This window comes from Serinus canaria, chromosome 1A (assembly GCF_022539315.1).
Source record: "Serinus canaria isolate serCan28SL12 chromosome 1A, serCan2020, whole genome shotgun sequence".
NCBI classification, from domain to species: Eukaryota; Metazoa; Chordata; class Aves; order Passeriformes; family Fringillidae; genus Serinus; species Serinus canaria.
In genome coordinates, this window is record NC_066314.1 from 14735244 (window position 1) to 14759763 (window position 24520).

The 24520-nt window shown below is 40.2% G+C and overlaps 1 protein-coding gene across 2 annotated transcripts in view; it reads left to right on the top strand.

Moving 5' to 3' along the window:
• Nucleotides 1-649: 649 nt before the first annotated feature.
• The window catches only part of CPNE8 (copine 8), a 69819-nt gene continuing 45948 nt past the window's right edge, over nt 650-24520 (top strand). The window contains exons 1-4 of one of the 2 annotated variants that reach the window (XM_009086819.4): nt 650-905; nt 14200-14240; nt 21234-21280; nt 22212-22315. In XM_009086819.4, the coding sequence (XP_009085067.1) occupies nt 766-905; nt 14200-14240; nt 21234-21280; nt 22212-22315 (332 nt within the window). In that variant the 5' untranslated portion in view covers nt 650-765. The remainder of the gene's footprint in view (nt 906-14199; nt 14241-21233; nt 21281-22211; nt 22316-24520) is intronic. The other variant, XR_007776587.1, reaches the window with a different exon arrangement.

Consider the following 24520-nt stretch of genomic DNA (forward strand, 5'->3'; position numbering starts at 1 on the left):
CCCCTGGCGGCACCGGCCCTGCCCCGCGCCCCGGCCCTGCCCCGCCAAGCGCGCGCGTTCGCCGCCCGGGGCTGTTGTGGCGGCGGCCCCGGGAGGGTCACCCCGCGCCGGGCCTTGGAGCGCGGCCCGCAGGCTCTGTCCCAGCTGCTGTCCCCAGCCGCCGCTGCGGTTGCTCGGGGCGCGGGGACCCGCACACGCACTAACGCGGCAGGAGGGGATTCCCCGCACAGCCCGCGGATCGGGACAGAACGGCGCGGGAGTTTCCGTGCAAGAGCCAAGGGGAAGACACCGGGGAGGTCCCTCGTTCACTAATACGTAGGGAGGAGATTCCCCGGACAGCCTGCGGGACGGGACGGAGCGGAGTTTCCGTGCGGGGCTCAGGAGGGGCGAGAACGGGGAGGCGAAATCGGGACCGTATCCTGGGCACGCCTCCAGCGGGGTACTTCCCCGCCCCGCCGCCCTGGGGTCGCGGCGGCCCCGGTGCCGCATTTCCCCGGAGGGCTCCGCCGTGTCACCTCGCTCGGGCCGTCGAGCTGCCCCCGACCGGGGCGGGCTCGCGCGGCTCCCGCTGGCGGTGACGTCACGGCCCCCTCTCGCCTCGCCGCTCCAGTCGGCGGGCGCATCCCGCGGGCGCGGAGCGGTGCGGAGAGGGGCTCCGCGCCACGGGCGGCAGTGGCGTCGCGCTGTGGAGGCCGGCAGGCACCGCCTCCTCCTTCCCTCCCTCCTTCCGCCCGTCCCTCGTTCCCGCCCGCGCCGCTCTGTCCCATGTTCGGGCTAGGGAAGCCGGCGGGGCAGCAGGAGCTGGGCAGAAGCGGTGGGCTTCCGAAGATGGCGTCCGTGGGGGATTTTAACGTACTGAGCTCCAGCATCCCGGCCACCAAGGTGGAGCTCTCCGTGTCCTGCAGGTACGGAGGCGGCTCACGACCGCACCGCCCGCTCGCCCCGCGGCGTCGGAGGGGGCGGACGGGCGGGGGCCGCTCGTCCCGGGCTTGTCAGAGGAGCGGGCAGGAGAAGGGCAGCGCGGGACGCCCTCCGCATGCCCCGCGCTGTGCGAGGCGCTCTCGCCCCTGCCCTCCGAGCGTGCCGAGCGCGGGGACCTGCCAGAGCATCCTTGGGCAGAGCCGGGCGCAGCCCGGGGCCGGCTGCCAGCCCTCTGCAGCCCGCTGGCCTCGCACCGGGCGTGTCCGCCGCAGGGTGCTGCCGGCGGGCCCCGGGAGCCAAGCGCCGGCTCCTGCGGCGGCTCCGGGTTTTGCCGAGACGGGCCGTGGCTGCCGCCGCCCCGTGTCCTGCCCGCGCCGCCGCCGGGGAGCGGGAGTCGCGCCTGTGAGTGCGCAGGGTGCGTTATCCGGCCGGTATTTAACTTCTGGAGCTGTCCCAAGTGCGGTGGTGGGGACGGAGACCTTCCGTCCGCAGTAATCCTGTCGTGGGTTCTACGAGGCTCTCTTGCAAAACTTGAGAGTACGGGCGTGTTGTGTTGACTCGTCATGTTTTATCGTAACGTTGCTGCCGAGAAATTGAGGGAATGCCAACCCGAAACACCAGATATAGTGTCTGTGGTTTTGTTCCTTTGACGCTTGATTATCGATATTTCAAAAATCCTGTTTTCTCCCGAGATGCATAGATTTTCTCATTAGAGGTCTAAAAAATAGTTTTATTTGTGCATTTTTTAATTCGTGTCTTCGTTCACATTCCACGACTTCCTTAAATATTTCTTAGTAGTTGCCTTTTACCAGCAGAGTTGGCAGCTTCTAGCGGAAAATTTGAACTCTCAGTGTATTTCCTGATGGGAAATTCGTCAGAGTTCCTTCTACAATCCGTTGCTTCATTTTATAATGTAGCTCCCCATTTTATAATGTTGCTGTTTACCTGTACTACTAACACGATAGAACGGTAGTGCTCTAAACTTAAATTGTCAGACCACTCCCTCTCTTTGGTTAGTAAATAAAGTCTGATTTGCTGTTTTATCAAGTGTGAATTTCAAAAGAAGGCTGAAACAGTGAGAAATAGAGTAAGTTTAAATTTTTAATACTGAAACAGTCACCAGGCTGACAGATTAAGACCCCTTTGTACTTGCTGTCTCTGCAAGGTTCACAAGCACCAACTGTTGTCAGAGGAAAGGTGTGCTGTAATGTGTGAAAGCAATCCAGGACCTTTACTTTTAAGTTCTTCAGATAGCCGGTCACAGTTACAGATGTCAGAGCACTTATGCTGAATTTGACCCAATTCGCTTCGTATGGGAGTTCCTTTAATTCCAGGTATCATTTGTGTATACCTGCCATGTTTCACAATAATCCATCAGATAGTTACATAGAAATGCAGGTATAGAACACAGTCAGTCGATTCTGACTTTACTTGTAACTAATTTCAGTATATAGTTTACAGCAGCAGTTCCTCTCTAGATGTTGTTAAAAGCCGTGCCAGTTTTGTTAAAACTTTTTAATTTGTCTTGATGTCAAGTGCCAAAGGATGGGAATTTCCATGGAGATTCCTTTCTTCTGTATGTGCTGGATGGCAATTTTTGATTACAAAATTATGCTTCAGAGCAGAGTATAAAATGAGTGACACTAGGGCAGAGATTAATGGTTAACACGTTTGTGATTCATCTGTAAACACATTCATTGGCTAAAGCTTGTGAAATGTGGTGTTAAATGAAATTGTGAAAGACTACAAGAGCAAACTGCAAAATTCTGAGAGTGCTGAAAATTCTGTAATAATTAGCAGTTGTGTATTCTTTAACACCTGGAGAGAAATGCTTTTAACAACAGTTTTGGTCATGATGTTTTTTTTCCTTGATATTTAAAGAGTTGTAGGACCAATGTTGTCACTAATTTACATCAACAATTGTTAGTTGATAACTATCATTTGTTCCTAGATTTTTTTTTCTTAGGTTTTTCTGTTTGTTTGGCTTTGGGGTTTTTTGTTGTTGCGGTGATGTTTTGTGGGCTTTTTGGAGGGGTTATTTGTTTTTTGTGGGTTTTTGCTTGTTTTCCTTGTAGGAGGGAAGTTGTTCCAGTTTGTACAGGTGGTGAAGCTTGTGGTCAGTGAAGAAGTGCAAACTGTTTGTACCATAAAGTAAATCTGTTACTCTTCTTTCTTTTGTTCTGTCTGTCTTATTCAGTAAGGAGACAGTTTCTATTCCTTTAGCTCTCAATTCCATGTGGTTTATTTGTCAGCATTTCCCAATTTGCCTGCATCCTCATACTGCCAGTGTTGCCACAGTATCCAGATTGAGCATATGTAGATGACATTACACTACTTGATATTCTCCAATCCACCCTGGTTTAGCTTCAGGGTCACATCAGGTAGCCTTTAGGAGAGATGCATCTCATGGGATGAGAAATTCTGTTAAAATTGTAAAATCCAGAATTGTTTTGGTTGTCAGGCAATGCTCTTTCTGGAATTTCTTTATGACTAAAAGTTTTTTATATCATTCCCATTGCTTTTGAATGCCAGCATTAGCTGTAACTTCAAAAATGCTAGAAAAGCAAAAAATTAATTTAATCCTAGTTATTACTACTCAGTGCCTATTAGATAAAAACTTCACAATTCTTTTCTGGCTCTCTAAGATGTAGTTTATCAGGAAGCAGAAGTCTTTGACTCAAGAGCCAGCTCTAATATGGCAGAAGAACTTGCACATGTATCCCAGAGAATCCTTTGGTGTTGGTTCTTGTCCACTGTTGTCTGGATCAATTGCTGTAGTAGCCATCTCCCTCTGCACCCTGTCTCTCCCTTCATCACATGTGCTGAAGGGCATTTATGATCTGATGAAAATGTTACTGTCACCTGCCATGCAATCTTTATTTGTCGCTGCCTGGCGTAATTCTGCACAATTGTCATGTGGTGAAGGACCAAGATCTTGTCCCTGCAGTCTGTGTGAAAGAGTGGAAATAGGCTGCACTCTTGTCCTTTTACTCACTATGTTTTCCAGCCAAAAGATTGCTCTTCCTCTACAGGGGTGTTTGCACTGCATGCTGGTTATAACCCTGTGTCTAGACACGACTCTTTCCAGCCATGTGTGTAAGCTTGTGGTCTTATGTGAGCTTCAGGTAAGCTTCAGGACATATATCTGCCATCCTGTTTTCCCTCTGTTGATGTTCTCCATTGATTCCAATCTAGTTAAGTCTTTGAAAAACTTCATAGTCTGTTCCCATCTTCCCTCTGTTAGTGGTGTTACTATGTGTTGACTGAAGTAGTTTATCTAAGGCTGAGAACTGCAAGATTGTGGTTATGTATCTAGAAGTTTGTGCTCTGTGTGAGCATACAAAATTCAGTGTAGTTTAATGTGTTCAACTTCTAAATTTTTTTGTTATGATCTGTATAATGATGGTATCTGTTTATCATGGTTACTGCGTGAACAGGCCTAGGCTTTTTTCCTGTAGTACCTGATAATTCTGCAGCCATTCTGCTGTCTTATATTAATAAAAAGGTCAAGAGTTTTGTTATATCTCATGTTAATGTTTATTTATGGACTTATCAATCAGAATTATCTTATTGAGAGTGTTTTTTTAATATCTAAAGGAAAGTAAAGCTGTAGTTTTATAGTTTTGACTTCTAGTAGTGTATCAAAGATGACATGGTTATTGGAAAGATGGTTTTAAAATATTGACAGAGTGCAGGGTCACTTTGCTAATTCAGAACGTTTGTTGTGACAATACTGCTTTGAAGGGCTTTATGTTCAGTCAGGCAGTGTGTCTTTATTGGTCTGGGTTTATGTTGGATACACTCTACACTGCCTGTGTTCCCACAACAGGCCTTATGTGCATAAAGGCACCATAAACACCTTGTCACAGTTAATTCAACAGAAATACAGTTGGTTGCCCATGCCTGTTTTGGATCAGTCCTATGCCACCTCACAGTTTGTAAAGAAATCTAACATTAATGAATGAGCTGAATGGAATGAAACAATCCCTATTCTCAGTAATTGAAATTATTCAATTTCAAGTTTCTTGCACAAACAAACAAAGCCTATCAGTTCAGAATTTTTCTTTTTGTTTGGTAATGTGAAAGTCTTAACCAACCACTTCCAAGTGTTTGCAATACCTTAAAGTATGTTTAAGTATATCTTTGACTGTCCTAGGCATTGATCTCTGGCAAGACCATGTCTCTCCAGCCATCATACTTACCTTCTGTGTTTTTTAAAATATTAATAATTTATTAGAAGTCTCTGTTACGGAAAGATGAAATGATAAAAGAGATATTCATAATGAATTATTTGAGCTTGTAACTCTGTGTAGTAAAAATACAGAATATAAAATTAATTTTGATTGTAAACTTGGTTTTCATCTTCTTGCTTTCTTTGTGTATGTGATTGGATTAAAAGTCCATGGAGTGGTTATGTGTGACTGGCAACAGAAGGTTGATCTTGCATGTTTTTTTTCTTTGAAATGATACTGTCTAGAGAACCAGCTGGTTTCAGATGAGAAAAAACATAAATGGTTTACAGTGTCCATACTCATGGAGATGCATTCCTGATAGAGTGCAAGTTTAGTTTTCACCTGTGTGTCTCTATTGTTGGAAATTTAAACATGCAGTAGTGCGACTAATGGAATTTAAAGCAGATAGTTTGCACTATAGGTTTTGTCTAGTGATAGCTAGTGATGGAAAGATGGATGCTAGTGTCTTTACAAACAGTTCCATGGGTGAGTGTCTTAAGGAGAAATGGGAGTTAGTGTCTTTGAAATAGGTCTTCAGTGCCTCTGCCAACCTCAAGCTGCAGAACCCAGGCAGTTTGACTCCTGAACTTGAGGGTAACAGACAAATGGGTCAGCACAAAGTCTGTTGCAGAACCCACATAGCCCGAATTTCTAAACTCTGGAGGAAAAGGACATGTTCAAGGGGGGAATGTGGTAGGTGGTTTGGGAAGGCTGTACGTTCCTACTACTGCAGCCACTGGGGAAAGGAAGAGGTCAACATGTGGCTGGGATTTTAGGATAAAAGGGGGCTGAGTCCTCTGAAACCTCATGAGAGAAACCCCAAACCCCACCGTCATGTGGCCGATTGGACTCTCTCCCTTTATCGAATAATGGCATAGGTCTCCTCTGTCTCCTTCATGGACAGTGGCTTTTCATGGAGTGATTTTCCATACACAAGGGACAGGCTGTTTTAACCTGCCCCTGAGATGGGGCAACTGAAAGTTCTTACTAGAAACCTCATGGTGGATTAAAGTGAAATGAGACTGAATGACCAATGTGTATACAAATGGCAGGTTTATTTCAGAACAGTTTGGTTACATTGGAAAGGAGGTATGCATCTGCTTTGGAGAAATATAATTATATAAAGTATAACAATATCACTTAGGAAAATATACTAAGAAAAGAAAGACAAGGTACGAGTACAAAAGAAGAAGAAAGATATCACTACCAGTGGATCCAGCATTGATACTCAATTGTTGAAATTTTGATATCTTTTGATCAAAGTTGTGATCATGGTGTTTATTTGCCAGGGCTGGAGAAGTCCCCCTGTTGTGGTTTGGAATACAGGGGAGCGATGGGTGGGAAGAAAAGATTCAATGTTCAATATGTTCAGGTGGGAAGGCCCAGCTGCCTCCCCTGGGAGTGGAGCCTTTCACTCTGAAATAGTGTGGATCTTGTACAGTCTGGGGGTGCTTCAGGGGACTTTGAAGATTTGTGGCCCTTTTTAAGACATGACCACTGTTTCTCATGACTGCACAGGTTGAGTCAGTTGTGACTATCAGAACGAATTAATACCTTCGTTCTGTGACTATCAGAACGAATTAATACCTGAAGGTATTAATTCGTATTATCGGGACACTCACTTACCTGTGAGTGTCCCGATACCTCCCCAGGGGGTGATTTTACACTTGAGTCTCATCAGGAGAGGACATTGGCATGATAAAAAGCATTACCCTGCCTAGCAGGATCTGCTTCTTACTGGCCTTTTTGGTTTGGTGTGGTCATCCTCTGGTGGCTGGGTGTGCACCTCCTCTGCAGCTGTGCTGTTCTTAGGAAGATCAACGGTTTCACCACACACCCAAAAATTCTTCTCCTCCCCTTTGTTTAGGGGCTGCGAATCTGGCCCCAGCAAAGCACCTGTTGCTTTTGCAAATCTGATTTTTGAGTCATTAACCTTTAACATGTCAGTTCCCATGCAGGCTTCAGGTTTCACACAACCTTGGGAGTGTCAGGACTTGTCAGGTTTTGTCTGAACAGTGCCTTTGCCTATGTGGAGCTTTGTTTGGTTTTACTTAGCTGCCAACCCAAACCTGCTCTCTTTTTTTCTAGTTACTGGGTGGCTACTGCTTAGTTAGTTTCTTTTTGGCTTGTCCTTGTATAATTGTGTGGTATAACCTTATTTCCTTCAGCAGATAGTAGCAAGTCATTATTATGTGTATACTGATGTATTTGTGACCCTGACAGAATGGTGCAACGCAGAGAAGCAAGTGGGGACACAGGATGGGAGTGGAGCAGCAGAGGGTGAAAAGAGGGTACTCAGGATGTCCCCCTTACTGGGGACCCCAGTGCTGTAAAGAGGTCACCAGTGGTTGGTAAAGGAGTGCAGTTTGGGAGCTGGGCAAAACCAAAAGTGATGAAAGAGCAGGTCTCAAGCAGATGCCATACAGGCTGTATATGGTGTACAGTAAATGTGGATGTAGAATGGAGTTGCAGATGCATGAAGTCAGAGGATGTTAACTCAGCTGGGGGTCCTTGGAGTGGGGTGGAAGAAGTCATCAACATCATACTCCTTCTGAGATCACCTCTTCCTCCCCTGCCACCACTGTAAACTTCATGTTTAAACTTCATGGCAATAAACTTGGCAATTCCTTTGGGGGTTTTTTAACCCTCAGGAGCAATCAGCAGACAGGAGGTGGGACACTGACAGGTGGCTCACTGTTACACCCTCCCTCAGCTGAAGCCCACGGTCATAGGTCTCAGAAAAATGGCATACAGGATGGCCTGGCAGCAGGAAAAGATCTAGGTGCAAGGAAGTGTGCAATGCCTTTGTGTATTTTATGAAGATTTTCTGTGGTAGAATTTTCCTCACTTTTTTATCTGCCCATCTGAGCAGTGTCTCACCAACCAAGTGTCCTGCACTGGCAGAGAAAGGATGAATATTACACTGATAGTATATATTTCCTTTTAAAATTACTTCTTTGAGGTACACCTTTTAAAAAGTTGTTTCAGAAAAGCTAAAAAACCAATCTGTAGGTTTTATATGCTGTAACATATAAAACAGTGTATTAGATGTATTATACATTCCTGAAGAAATCAGATCTCACCTAGGGCAGCATATCCATGAATTTGGATGGTCTGAGTGAAAGTAACTGGAAAGGAGTGGTGAGTTGACACTAGATTGAAAAGTTCTTTTGACCAACAGCAGTCATTAATGCCATTTCCCAGGATACATCACCAGAAGCTCAGAGCCAGAAACTGCTTACCTGCCCACCCCTAACAACATAAATGTGGATGGTTTATTCTGTTGGTTTCAAATAGAATTTTGGGTTGGTACTGAAGCAGAGTTCCACCAGTTTGTGATAGTACTAATTGGTCTTTTTTTAAAATTTAAACTGGGGTAGTCCAAGATTATTTAGGTCTGTTTCATCTGCACAACTGTATTTTTAAAACCCAGTACTTCCTGTTGGTTTCAACAGAATTCCTGTAAAACTATTGCTGTGTTAGAGTAAATAAACTTGGCAATTCCTTTGGGGTTTTTTAACCCTCAGGAGCAATCAGCAGTTTTAATAGAGGTTTCATCCTAAATTTGTTTGTGTACATCTAGCCAGAGATGGCTTTCTGTGGGTTGTGTTAAAACTCATGGAAGCACTGCTGATCTTACCCTTCTCATTGCTTCTCCCTTTCTTTTTTCCCTTATGCCTTCTGAATCAATATAGCTTGACAATGAAAGTTACTGTGAGGCTCAGAATTATTTGTTTTCTGGTGAATTACTTCTCCAGAGGTTATGAAGAGGTATTGTGAATGTTTTCTTAAGCTCGCACATCAGAGATATGTTTGCTTTCCTTCCAGTTCTTCTGGTGCCCCAAAGAGTGGAGAAGGTTTGAAGAGAAATGAACAGGTCATCCTAATTGCCTGTTAGTCAGTAATCACTGTTGTCTCACCTGTGAGCCTATTGTAAGAAAACCAGTTATTTTGACAATAATGTAAAATTCTGAGAAATTGACTGATCTGCTCTTAGGTCCAGGGCATTTTGAATCTAGAGATCTGGAGGATAATAGCTGTCTTTGTTGTGCTCTGACAGAATAGAGAAGGAGAGAGTGAAGAGCTGTGGAAGGGTGACTGTTTAAGCTGCCACTAAGTAATTTGTGCGATTACTCTGCAGGTAGGTCAAGTGGGCTCTTCACTTGAGTGGACTCTTTGGATCATACGTCATCTGAGGACTGATCCTTGCAAGTTCAGTAGTACCATTAAGGCTGAGGGGTGGTGCCTGCTAGGTAATAATACAGTTATGTTACAATTAGTGGTGCAATGGGTACTATTCTGCTCATTAAAGTGATTAGGATGCTCCTTTCGTTATCAGGATCTTCTGTGAAAAAGGGATGTGGGCCCATCTGTAAGTGAGGGGAACAGAAATGCTTTTATTCAATGAACTAGGGACAATTCCTTTCCCCATGGATTGATAAAAGTGTGAGAGAAGTAGTGTGTGCTTATAATATATAATACAAATATGATATACTGAAAATATATGTTTTCTAAAAATTATTTTGCATGAGTAACCAACTTCTGTGTTTGCAAACTGCTGAGTGCTTTATTTCACAACTGAGAAATCTTTGCATGCATTTAAATGTAAGTCCAAAGAGGAAGAGAAAAATAAAGCCATAGCACCCAGAGAGATTTTAACAAATTAATTTGAAGTGAACCACATATTTATCATTAAAGATCAAGAGTCAGAGCTGTTGCAAGCAAAGTAAGTCTTTTTGCAGTCAATACAGATTTTTAATTTTTTAAAAATTTTGAAACTAGAAAATCAGATATTAAGCTGCTCAGTTCTGTAGTTACTGTGGTCTGCTCTTCAAGGCCAGAATTCTGTGATTTCTGGTGGGAGAATTGGATTTACTTCTGCTTATCAGCTTGGTGTAACAAAGGCTTTAAAAAAAAGTACAGAGAAGGAAGTCCAGATATTGATCACTAAAATAAAGTAAAATTTGATAGAAAGTATATGTGGACAAGGAGAGTAAATGCTACTTTTTAGAATACATCTGACAACATAAACATAGTGGATGAGAGATGGTAGGAAGCATCAAAGCTGTGATGGTTCCTGGTGAGCTACCACTGCTGACCGGATCAGTCAAGCATCTGATTGATACATGTGACTTGTTTTAGGTTAAACAGTACAAAGCAGTTGGCATTAGGAAGCATTTCTTTGCTGAGAGGGTGGTCAGGTGCTGGAACAGGCTTTCTAGAGAGGTGGATGCCCCAAGCCTGGCAGTGTTTAAGACTCATTTGGACAATGCCCTCAATAATGTGTTGTAACTTCTGGTCAGCCCTGAAGTGGTTGAGCTGTTGGACTGAATGATCATTGTAGGCTCCTTCTGACTGAAACATTCTATTCTAAAAAACTTCTTGAGCACTGAACTGTTATTTTGATAATTTTTTATGGAGTTTATGAAACTATGCAAACAAAGCTAAATATGCTTTTTTAAATAAGCTTTTAACTTTATCTTATTTACTGATCACTTTCTTTCCCACTCTGGGGAAATGGCTCTCATTATACAGAAAAAAATGATCCCAGCATTTCCAGTATTATTGCCATGGCTTCCATTAATTTTTTTTCCCTTAGACATCTATGCTGTTGCAACTGTTTTGGAAGATCCACACCAGAATGGGCAGGTGCAGAATGAATTCCTTCAAGATCTGTGCTAATAGAATAATGCTTTCTGCACAGATGTTCCCAGACTTCCTTGCTATAGGTGTTTGATATGCATGTTTCTCAAGAAAAAAAGTTTTGGGTTTTTTTTCCCCCTCTCATAATTAATAGAAATTCCTTTTCTATTTGCATTCTTTATCTTCAAGGCTTAATGGACATAGACAAAAAATATGCTCACCAAGTTCATTTAAAATATAAGTCTGTTTCTCTCAGTACTTTGGTTAGGAGAAAGAAAAAGACTTTTCAAATATTTCTGTTTTCTGAGTCTGTGAGCTTTCCTGGGACAAAACAGCTTACTACCAAAGACAATGCTTTTCTCACAAAAAAAAAATACTCTCTGTATTGCTCAGCATGTGCAGAAAGTGCCATTGAAAACTGAGAGTACAGAGACCTCCTAAAGTTCTAGAGATACATTCGGTCTGCTTTCTGGTTTGTGTTACCATTCCTTGTAGATTGTCCAATGCCCAGTTACTGTGGAGTTTTCTTATATTTAAAGGAGCGCTTTGATTGTTATTCCTCTGAAGTGAAAATTCACAAATGAAATTGAGCAGCCTGTTGAGGTGTTAGGTGATTTACTGGCCAAATCAGACTCCTTTTTTTTTTTTTTCTTTTTTTTTCTGTTGGCACTTTTTTTTTAAAGTTTCTTTTGAAGTTGGCTGCATTGCTTGAACAGCTTGCCAAGTTCTTACATTATTATTTTGGTTGGCTCTGTGATTTAGACAATCATCATGCAAACATTGCTGAAGATATTGTTTATTTGTAGGAAAGTGTGTGAAGGGTTGAGTTGAGGCTGTTGCAAGTTGTACTAGTTCAAAACCACAAGTTCATTGCATGAACTGATCTGAATTACAGTGTTAACCTTGGGTGTCTACCCTTGCAATCCTTTCAGGGATACTGCTTCTCTAGAGATGTTCTTAACTCATCAAAGATTCTTTATCTTTAAATTCTTTAAGATTCTTTAAGAACCTGTAGAATCTCATCTACAGATTTTCACCTTCTTTTTATGCTGTTCCTGTGGTGGCTGCTTTTTGCAGCTGCTGGAAGTACCAGGATCAACTAAGCTTTACAGTACCAGGCCACTCTTTATCTTAGTATGTATATGGGAAAATAGAGGGGAACAAAACTTAAAAATGAGCACAAGAAGAGTAGGAAATATCTAAAGAACTCAAAGCACCTTATCTCAGTATAAGCATGACTAAAGTTCCTTAATTCTAATCTACAGTGACAAGCACTAACATAGCAATTATAAGGTCACTGTATGGTCATCTTGCAGAGGAATTAAAATTGTTTGGAATTCTAATGGTGAGTATGGGAGGCCTGTTCCAAAATCTAATGTGCTATTTGTTCCATATAAGTCTAATTTTGAGGTTTTACTGCAATTCATTTTGGGACAATCCAATTCTAGTTACCAGGAATTAGTGGTGTATCTAAGTATGTATAATTAAGGAGGAATAGGAGGCAATTTTGATTTTGGGTTGGCAATTCCAATATTGCAGAACTTGCAGTACTGTCTTTTAAAGCAGTTTGTAGTGATTGTTGTCAACTACTGATTTGGGTTCACTGATTTTCCTGGGTTTCTTAATACTTCCAATTTATATTTGCATGATTTTCATCAAGGTAGGATACAGTTTTACTGAGTGTAATTGTATGCATAAAAATTGCATATCTGAATGGACTGGAGAAGTTCAGAATAATTAGTGTGTGCAGAATTCAGGTGTGTTCACAAGTAGTAATATTGAAGCTAGTGTGTACTTTGGCTAGATTAAATAAAACAGATCTGTCCAATGTTCTTTTCAAGCTATTTTTTTGTTCATATTGCTTGTTCTGAAGTGTGAACTTGGAAATACCTAAATTTAGAATGCAGTATCTTTTCATTGCTGAAGTCTTAATTGGACCACTTAGAACACCTGTATAGAACAAAATATTAATATGCTTTTCAGCACTGTTTAATAGCACTCAGCTAATGTAATTTAAATCTGAATGAGAGTAGTTAATGGGGACCCTTGAAGAGGGTCTACTAGTTATTTAAAATAATCAGCTATAAGGAATATAAACTGCTTATTTAATCCTTCCTTTTGCTCTGGGGTAGGATCAAAGGCCTTTGCTAGAAATTGTAGCTATCTGACATGTTCTTGAAGACAATGGATATTTCACATCATGTCTCCCACCTTTAACAGTGAAAGATGGTAAAACAATGGAATAAAGTTCAACTTCTGTACCTGTGGTGCAGAAGATTCAGTTTATGGTTAAACCTTTTCCTACTTGTTCTGTCTACATCAAGGTGAGCTTCCATTTGTAGCAGTATTTCCCTCATAGATACAGTCTTTATATTTCCAATTATTTCTGTTTTCTCTGAACTCCAGTGGCTCCCTATCTGTTTTAGATTTCAAGAAATTGGAGTTCCAAAACATTATTGCTTGAACTGAGTGTTTATCAGTATTATGAGGAGCACCAGTTAGTCTAAAATGGCATTTCTGTTTGTGTATTCCAGTATGCCTTTTCCCAAAGGTACAAGACTCCTGACTTGCAGTCAATTTATGGTCAACTGTAATGTGTAGACTATTTTTGACATAACTGCTGTATATCCAGCTTCATGTAGATATGCTGCATTTTTGCTGTTAAGTTTAATACCTTCCAAAATATATTAGCTCTTTCTTGTCTCTTTTCAATGACATCCTCTCTTCAGAACATTTTTCTAGTCTGTCGAGACAGTTTTTACAATTTATTTAATTGTTTTAAATGATGAAATGTTGGTAACTATGCTGAGAATGGTTTCTGGCCAGTCCTGATTCTTTAGAATTGTTAATTTAAGTCTGTTCATCTGTGAATGATTCTCAACCAGCTGAAGTGTGGATAAGATATTGGGACTGCATTCCATAACAAAATTAATATTTACTCCTAGGTGTGTCCTGTGTATGGATTGGTTCTTTTTACCTACTTGTCCATGACAGATTCTTAGAGATACTTCCTGATGGCTCTGAAATCTCATAGCCAAGCTTTTAAGTAAAGTCTAAAGGTTTTGGGTTGAGCTGGCAAGTTAATCTCTGGTAGACCTTTGTGATTTAAAGGTATTTCTCTTCCTGATGCCTGTTACATGTATATATAACATACATGTGGTTGTTTTGTGATTCATGGTATTGGAGTATTTGAGCCACAGTTTGCTCAAGTCCAAAATGGATAATAAAATGAAATGTAAGCTGACTCCAGTGCTAGTTCTGGCTGTCTTGTGTATTAGGAGGGGAGAAGCCTAAATTGACTCCTGATTAAAAATGTTAAAAACGTATTTGCATTGGTATCTGATTTGCATATTTCACATTTTTTTATACCTAAGATTATTTTATCTCTTCTTTTTTTTTATAGAAATCTTTTGGACAGAGATACATTTTCTAAATCTGATCCAAGTGAGTATATAGTATTTTATTGTTTCTTCTTATTATGTATTTTAAATGTGCAAACACTGGAATAAAATTAAGTGGGTGATTTTCTTCAGTGTCAGTTAGGTTTACATTGTCTTTGTGACAATTACTTAGAATAATTAGGCTACACTTCAATAAGGTACACTTATAATTAATGTTATGCAAACTGGAAATTTAAAGACTGTTATTAATACTACTTTCCTGAGCTAAATAGTCTCTTATTTAGTATTTAACCTAAAGTTCCTAAAATTAATACATTCTGGAAAGTTGGGTTGTTGTTTCTTTTTTAGTATCTGTTGTTTTAGATCTTTTTCAAAGCTATTAGTCAAAATACTAAATAAACCAGAAGCATTTGTTGCTGCTAGTACACACTGTCCACTAATCTTAGAGTCAAATGCTGAAAAATAAAATTAGGTTAATTAATCTCTGGGAAACACTATCTTTCCTGATGAAAAATGGTATGATGGTTTTTTAGTTAATCTGTTCAGAATTGTAAGCTAGTGACACTCACTTTCCTCGTAAGCTAAATTATGACAGGATCCCCCAAAACTCTCATGTCTATGAATTTCTGATGGGACTTTTGATCTAAAATCCATTGTTACCTTCATGTATCGGATGCTTTATAAAAACTTTAATCAAGGAACCAAAATCACAAAAAAATTCCTTTCTCTTCTGATAATGTTACTCCAAGGAGTTTTGTGTGGTTAATAGACTGGTCCTTAGGTTGTGGTGTCATCTTGTCTCTCCTGTAACTCTCCATTTGCTTTTATCCATAAGTTCAATTTCTTTTTTTAAGCCTGGGCTTTTCTTCCTTGGGATACCACATATTGTGCTTGCTGGCATTGGAAATAACCCAAGACACATATGGTTGTATCAAGTCTCTGGACATGCACCCATGTCCTCATTTGAATACTGAGTCATGTGGCAGTATGAAACATTTGAGTACTTTTGTTAGAGTATATGTTTTCATTCTGCATCAAAAAAAATCTTGAGAGAGATTCCACAGTATGCCTTGGAAGGGAAAAGTTTCTACTTCCTGGGGAATGCCTACAAGAAGTTAGGAGTACTTTTGAAGTTTCTAACCTGTAAAGCTTTAAAAAAAAAACCAAAAAAAACCAACAAAACACCAAAACAACCCCAGAAGACAGAGGCAATACCATGCCTCTAAATGAAGATCACACAGAAACAAAACAGAGTGTTTTGCATATTGATAAAGAATTTTAGTTGGCTAAAAAAATTAGTAAAAATTAGTTGGGAGTTGGATTGGATGATGTTCAAAGGCCCCTAACAATTCTGTGATTTGGTTAAAAAAGACCCTTAGTTAAACTGTTTTGAAGAATGCTCAGTGACCTGTTGCCTGTAATGATTTCAGAGATCTCTCATATTGGCAAAAGTGATAGGGTGTCTATAGTTCTTAAACTCAAATATTCTTAAGGACAAGTGCTTCAAGTTTTTATCAGATAGGGCACTGTATGAGGCATAAAGATAGGGCACTGTATGAGGCATAAGTTGCAGGGTTTGAGTGTGTTTGAGCTCACTGCAGTGTGAGCTGTGTGGGAGAAGGCCATGAGCCACCCTGTGACAGTCACAGCTGGTTCCAGTCAGCTCTGGAAACCTCGACAGTAGCACTTGCCTGCCAGAACTTCTGCCAGCCAGGGGAGCACACAGTGCCCTGCTCAAACACGTCACTGTAAAAATGTGCCAGCAGTTACAAGCTAGATAAAGGGCTGCTGAAGATGCTGCCAGAGCCACATGTGTGCAGACAGACTGCTGGGGATGCCTTCTGGAGAGGAGATGCTCCACACAGAGGGCAGTAGCCTGTGCACAGCTCAAGAACATGCAGCTGGGCAAACCAAAGTGATCCTGGCTGGTGGGTGACCCCTTCTGGGAAAAACATGGAAACAGTGGCAGGAAAACCTAAAGAAATCTTAGTATCTATTTTAAAATGTTTCTGAAAAGTAAACTAGTGGTGTGTTTTAATGGATTCAGAGTATATGGAAATATTTTAAAAGTATCGTAAACTTGCTTATCAATTTGAGACACACTACTTTCTCAATTAATGTAAATAGCTTTTTCAAAGCACTCAAATTGGTGGTGTGCTTTAGGGGTCTGGTCTCAAGTTGTGAGTACCCAGTTTTGCTGCCAAACAAGCCTGTCTGTCACAGGTAAGCAGTATAAAACCATGGAGTACAGTGATACTGTCCTTGGTGAAGAGAGAAGGGGGAAACTGTTGATTCTGGAAGTACTCATATTGTATTTGCACTCTAGAAATTACTTGTCAGAGCAGCTTTGATTCTGGGTATTCTCCAAAAAGGGTACATTCAGTTTTAGTATTCTGCAGGCTGTTTTAATAGCCAGTTTAGTTTGTTTGCTTGCACTGTCCTTTAGTTGGGCACAGAGATATGGCCCTACTGTAAAAGGGGTGACTAGTATAAAATGTTCTTGTTCTTCTCTGTTTGGAAGTACAGCAGGACAACTTTCCTCAGTGTCTACTCACTTGGACAAAGGACATTCTTAGGCTGCTCTGTATACAGTAAGTTTATTCTAGAGCTAAAAAGGTGTCAAAATCAGCATGCTACCACTGCTACAAGATCCACTTTTACAGCCACTGAATTTGCAGCCTTTAGATATCTGAAGACAGAACCCTGTAGAGTCATTCTGTATGCTGAGATCTCATTGCTCTTGGCTAGGCCAGTTCTTATATGCTTTTCATACTCCAGTGTATTTATCTAAGAATCATACTGGTAGGGAAAATCCAATTTTATCTTCTTGGTGTTTTTCTCAGAGGGACACACATGAATGTAGCTGACTTCCATGTTCTCCTGAAATTAAAAAGGAGCTTGTGATTTTCCTGGTTCTCTTAGGAGATATGCTTGGCTTTTTTTTTTTTTGTACTGTAATTGCTACTCAGTATTCCAATTCTGACCATTTCCCTGGACTCCAGAATATTCATGCCAATGGGATTCTGTCACTTTGCCTGCCCAGAGGCAAGTGACAGAAGTAACTGTAGAGATAGTGGATATGGATGGGACAGGCTTGGATAGCCGTTGTTCAGGAAGTATTTCAAACAGCACTGAAGCCTCTTCCTGACAGTGCTTTCTGCTCAGTGGAGTGAAAGCAAGTCATATATATTGATTTATTGTAGTTTTGGAGCATTCTGCTCTCCCAGTTTGGAGACCATTTTTTCTAGGAATATTTTTTTAAATCTATGGGTTTTATTGATTTGGGTTTTTTTTCTTGTAGAAAGCTGAGCTAAAGTAGTGCTTCCTTGATGTGGTAGGGATAAGACCTGCCGAGAAGATACAGATTAATGATTTTGGCACATTTCTTCTGTCTAATGACAGGCAGAATTGTTTTCTTCCCATGCTCTGACAACTCAAGCTGAGCCCTGCAGAGCTGTGCTGGCAGCAGCACACTCCTCCTGGGGAGCCCTGTGGCTGCTCAGTATTGATCATCAAAAGAGCCCAGGATGAACGACTGAAAACATAAAAGCTTTTCCCTGGGGAATCTCCCCGCGGAGGATAGTAACAATAAGAAGAATCTCTTGGCAGCTGGGACAAAGGGACCTCTGCCTGGAAGGTATAAAAGCTGGTCAGTGAAGAATATTGGGGTGTCCTGCTAGAGCTGGTACCATGGAAAGATTTAGGTAGCACGGGGAAGAGGTCAGTGTTATTGTGGGTAAGTCTTCCTTGAAATGGAATGGAAATGTTCTTGTCTTTGGGAAAACTGGGGTAGGCAGTGTTAATGTAACAGTAGTTGCCAGACTAAAGGATAAGCATATATTCATTGAAAGGGAAAGGAGGCCCATATTTCTAGTTGGGAAAACAGGAAGGTGCAGGCTATAATATTCTATAGTATTTTGGGAACTGTATCTGTAACACAGTAATAAGTGTTGACATTTCCACTTTCTTTTTCATTACAAGACTTACTTAAATTTACCTTGGATACGACATTGTGGTATCAGTGTCCAGAGTTAAAAATTACTAAATATTAATATTCCTGAGTATAGATGTAGCTGTATCTGCTCTTGGAGCAACCCATACAGCAAAGCCTTCCAAAAGGGTTTCTCAATTACTGTGCTGCTGTGAACTTTCTCATTGCTCCTTCAGTTTTTGAGATTATGAGAGAAAAACTATTTTTTTATCTCTGTCTTAGGATGTGGTTGCATGATATGATGGCTTTTGAAATATTATTTATCCCCCTGTATTCCTTCTTCTCCCTCATGACAATGCTGTTAACTGTTTTCTGCTACCAGATGGGTTTCTTTATGGAGCCTTTAATCTCTGGTTTGAGCATTTCAAGTGCTTTAGATCAACTTTTTCATATTTATCTGCATTTCTCCAGTTGGATATGAATTTGACAAAGTTTTTTTGTGATTACTGCAATTAGTGTATCAGGATCTTTACAAAACTCTCTCCAAGAGCCATTTGAGATAGTGAATCCTAACATTGATGGAGAACAGCATCATGGTTGGTTTCCTAAAATTTATGGGGTGCATTTTAGAGGAAAGATAGAAAAGTTTTTAAAAATTTTCTACATTTACAAATTATTTATCAGGAAGACTGAAATATATGTCTTTTCTGTAGCTTTCATTAAAGCTGACTTTTTTTTTTGAAATGTCAGTTTGAGATGCACACATGTATGTATCCCTGTCAGACCTTTTACTTACAATAAAATATTGTAGGAGGTGACTGCTTATTACTCTCTATTTTTATTTTATTTAAAATATTGGCCACATCTGCAGCCTAGAAGGGGAGACTTTACTGCAGTCTACAATTAGTAGAGGGTTGTTTAGCCTGAAGAAAAGGAGACTCAGGTGACCTTATCTCTCTGCAACTTCCTGAGAGGGGATTATAGTCAGGTGGGGGTTGGTCTCTTTATACCGGCAGCAGCTGTCAGAAGGAGAGGACACAGTCTCAGGCTGCACCAAGGGGAATATAGGTTGGATATTAGGAAGAAGTTTTTCACAGAAAGAGTGATAAAACACTGGAGTGGCTTACCTGGGGAGGTGGTGGAGTCACCATCCCTGGATGTGTTCAAAACAAGACTGGATGTGGCACTTGGTGCCATGGTTAGTTAAGGTGTTTAGGGCATGGGTTGGACTTGATGATCTTGAAGGTCTCTTCCAACCTAGTCTTTCTGTGATCTCTTCTCTGTGGTGACCAGTGACAGGACCCGAGGGAATGGCCTCAGGTTGTGTCAGGGAAGGTTTAGGTTGGGTATTAGAAAAAAATGTTTTTCCTCAGAGGGTGGCTGGGCACTGGAACAGGCTCCCCAGGGAAGTAGTCACAGCACCAACCCTGACAGAATTCTAGAAGTGTTTGGACAATGCTCTCAGGCTCGTGGGGCAGCTCCTGGGGTGTCCTGTGCAGGGCCAGGAGCTGGGCTTCGATGATCCTGATGGATCCCTTCCAGCTCAGGATGTTCTATGGTTCTGCAAATCTGGATGGGTAGTCAGAAGTTCAGTAACCTACAGAACTTTCTTTAGTTGATTTCATAGCTTCTAGTTCATTATGTTTTCTCACATTTTCCCATTTTACTTCATTCTTCATGTAGTACACTCCAGCAGCCTACTCCAGAGTGTGTTGTAAAAATAGGCTTTGTGGTTTGGATTCACTTTACTATAAACAGTAACCAAAGGTAGGCACATGATTGCCAAGGGTTTATTTAGAGTAAATGGAGAAAGATGGACATCTCCTGAGGATTGTTCTGAATATTTTTTTTATAAAAGCTTTTTTTCACCTACAAGAAATCTTACTTGAAACATAAAAGTGTTAACTTTTAGCTGCTACGTGAGCTAAAATATTGAAATTGCTTTTTTTCTGTTTCTCCTCTTATTTGCTACTGCCTAAGGGGATTTTTTTTTTTTTTTTTGGTGTGGAGCAAATGCATTTTAAGTAAGAAGAAAATGTAGTTAGAAGGTTGAATTCATTTCTGCTTTCGTCTGTTGATGATTCTGACTTCACTGAGGACAAAATTGATCCTCTACCTTTGCTGTTCAGGGCTACAGCCTAAAACAGTATTATTTTTACCTTCTTTTGAAAAGTAATGATTCGTACAGGAAAAGAACTTGTTGAGGAAAGAAATGTTGCAATATCTGTATTTCTGTTGTTTAGAAAGGATTTGAAGAGGAGTTTCAGGTAAAAATTGCTTTATTGTAGTTACCTGCAACTAGTTCAAGACTGTAGAAAATAAGGTTTATAATGCTCCTTCAGTGCAAATGATCTGTACTTAAAATAGTGTTTAAAAGACCTGATTATAATCACTGCACCCCTGTCACCAGTCCTTGTGATAAAAGCTGCAGCTTAATGTGTAGTGAGTGCTCTACTGGAAATAAGAGATCTGAGTGACACCTGTGGGATTGTTCTGCTTGGTCTTTCAAAATCAGGTTATGTAAAAAAATTTAATTGATTCTATTTTTTATCAGGCTTTAGTTTAAAAAAATTAAGTACACATATGTGAGATATTTAAATATATATAAATAATTTGAAGCGAAATTAAGGAAGAAAACCTGGGAAGTCTTTTTTTTTTCCTTTTTCTAGTTCTGTTTCCCCTATTTCTTTTCAGTAGAGTCCTCTTTTTCTTTTTTTTTAATTTTGATTTTCTTCTCTCTTGAAGGAAGTATATTTTAGGGTAATTGTGCATTAGATAATGTAGAATAGCCTGACCACCCACATTTAAAGAAGACCTGCTTTTATCCAATTTTGCCTTTAAAGACTGTCAAGTGCTTTGCTGGAGGTCAGGCATAAGTGCTACCTCCCATTTTAGAAGCACTCCATTTATTAGCTGATTTCTGCAGCAGCTGGACCACATGATCACCAGTCTGGTTAGGCTTGTTGACAGCTGAGGGAAAACATTACTATTTGATTGTCCTAGTTACTATTTTCCACAGCACAAGAGACTACAAAATTAGTGCACTTAATTAAAGTGATTTGTTAAAGTTTGAAAATAACCAAACTTTTTTTTTCCCTTTCACAGTCTGTGTTTTGTACACACAAGCAATTGGAAACAAAGAATGGAGAGAGGTAAGCTGCATATTCATGGATGTATAAACCTTTTGGGTAGATTTAAGTCTGGTCATTTGTCCTAGCAGAAGAGGGCATGTCATTGCCTCTTGAATGCCATAAACTGGGCTTGTGGGGGTCCTGTGTGATAGTAAACACTCAAACTATAGTCAATTGATCTCCATTTCCATATCTGTATCACACATTTCTATCAAAAGAGAAAACAAATTAGAGAAAACCCATGAGTTTCCCATTTTACAGTCTCCCTCAGATAAATTAAACCAGACTTAGCTGTCAATTTGGATAGGGTTTGTGGCTCTCAAGAGGGAAAGGCATTCAAACAGGACTGAGCCATGGTGGTGGTCAGTGTCAGCAAAACTAGTCTGTAGCTGTGGTGAAGATATACCTTAGAATTTTTTTTAAATTAAAATATTTTCAGCTTGAGAGGGGCTGAGGCACCTTCTCTAAACAGTTGAAGAGAGAGCTGAACTGAGGTGAAATAGGAGATGGACAGTGCAAAAATGATACATTTCTTGCAATAGAAGGATTGTGTTCCCTAATATTTAAAGCTCTCTGAAATAAACAATATATGCGAGCTTTTGCTTGCTGTTGTGTTTGGTTGGAGGTTTTTTTTGGTGTGCATTTCTTCAGGAAACAGTGGATTTTTGTTACTGATTCAAATTTTTGTGAATTTTTATTGGCTTTGGGAGATGATGTTGATGAAGTTTAGGTCATACAATACAAGGTATGTGCCACTCTGTATTGAAATATGAGGGCTTCTGCCACTCTGTCTTCATCCACAGGTCAGTTCATATAAATGCAGTCATTTTCTTTCATGGCATCTGTTTAAGAGAGATTTTTACAGGCTGTCACATATCTCACATATTCCTGGTGTTGGCAGTCTAATTATACTTCCTTGTAGCATGTAGTTTAATACACTTTTCTTTTACAGTTTGGAAGAACAGAAGTAATTGATAATACTTTAAATCCAGATTTTGTAAGAAAATTTATAATGGACTACTTCTTTGAAGAAAGAGAGAATCTGCGATTTGATTTGTAAGTTAACAATCTCTGACTCTGATATTGCAGCCTCTGTAAGCATGTAAAGTTTTGTCCAGCATAAAACTTACTTGAAGAGAGATGGTATCTATTGACATAGGATAAATTAATCTAATACACATGATTGATTTAGCATTGCTTCCTCAGAAATAAATGTGTAACTTAATAATGACCGAGTTGTAAGAAATTGGCAGATGTTAACTCATCAAAGTACAATTATGCTTATAATTACTACTTTCAGAAAATAGAATTGAAAAGATGTCAAAATATCAAAATATTCTTGAAACACAGCCAGCAAAACAGGTACAGTATACTGTCCAGAAATAAAATACTGTGCAAGTTGTGCAGAGCCAAATTTTTTTTTACTATGCATCTAAATATACTAACTTTTAAGATTTAAAACACCAGCAGTTGTTTGAGAAGTAGATGGCTTTTGACATTATTCCAGATGTGCTCGTTTCATTCCCCTGGTGGAATTGTTTTGACTTTCACTTCATTCTTTGGAAAACAGAACTGAGAGTCCAGTTACCAGGTCATGTCACCATTGCATGTTGTCTCTTACATTTCAGTCCTTTCTGATTATTTTAGTCTTTGTGATAATTAAGGTTGTCAAATTTTTTTTTTTAATTTTCATCCTCTTTTTTTTTATTAGCAGTTCTTTCTTAACCTTGCCCTAGGAGAGAGTATGAATAATCCTCATAGATAATTAAGTTTTTGCTGCAATTTTGCATCACATTATGCATTGTGGCCACAAATTTTCTTTGTATGTCCTTTTTTAGTTGAAAAATCCTTCTCCTATTTCTTTTCACTTTCCCTGTAAGATGTACTAGACCACCTTTTTCAAGGAATGAAAGGAAGTACAGGGTGCCAGGAAGATTACAGGGTGCTTTGAGGTGGCTGGGTACAAATCACAATGGATGCCTGATGCAGACTTTATTTGTAATTTTATTTGTAGTTTTAAAAGTTAGGTTTAATGTCATTCAATCTGTGGAGTATAACTACTGTGGGTTATTTAAAATAAATTTTAAGTCAGAGCTAATCAGTTTGTGAAAGAAAGGATTCTTCTCCAAGTATAAAGCAGTGCTGGAATAGCCACACAGTGGGGGCTGTGTGGAAATCTGTATCTGTTTGCCTCCTGGTTTTCATAGGATGCATGGAGGGTATGGGGAGGGGGCAGTGCAGTAGAAATGAGAAGTGAAAGAAGTGAACTGAAAAAGAGAAAGCTCAGTCTGCAGAAAGAAAGGGGAGTCTGTAAAGAGCTTCTGGATAAATGTTGTCTGGAAAGGACTTGGACCTGGAAGGGAAAACACAGTCCCCTGTTTAATTCTTTATGTAGTCAGAGAAATGGACTCCTGTCTGTTTATGAAAAGCTGTAAATATCCCATGTTCTCATCAGAAAGACCTGACTGCTTGCTACTGCAGTCCTAGGTTACCTGGACACAAGTCTGTTCTGAACTCAAAGCTGTTGCTGTCTTTGCCTGCACGTGACCAGCTAGCCATATTGTGTGAATTTGCTGTAGAGCCCTATAACAATGATAGATGAAAAATTAAATATCTTAGAACTCTGAATTAGAAATGTGAATCTCACATAGCCACTCATGGATTAAATCCCAATTCTGAAGCTTTAGAAAGCTTCCTATATTCAGTTCCATGGCAAAATTGTGTACTGCTTTTGGCCAGAGTGTTATTTTTTCAAAGAAATTCCTTATGTGATTCATATATTTTGCAGGGGAAAAAAAAAATCAAGTGGCAAGTATATCTTTGATATTTGGTACGTCAATAAATGAGCATGACCCCCCCCAAAATGTACAGCCACAATGTCACAGGCCCCTTTCTGCTCTCAGATGTTACTTAGTAAGTGATTTTGCCAGTGAAGTTGTTTGTTGTTTTACTTGTGTAGCTATCCCTCAGGTCAAGTTATAAGTTGTGTTTTTCTGTTCAATTTCACCAAGCAGTTTGCTTTTAATTGGAGGTTTTAACTCATGTCAATAGTATTTGTAGGAATTTCTTTTCTTTATGAATGTGTTTCTAAAGCTTTGACTGTGTTGCACCACGTCCAGCTATGTTATGGTACTCCTGTCATCCTGACATGTGATCTGGTCCATGGTGCATCCCAGCACCAGCTGTGGCAGCACTGCCAAAGGAATGGCATTCCATGCAGGGGAGCTGGCATGGGCAGTAACATAGCAGATGTTTTCAGTT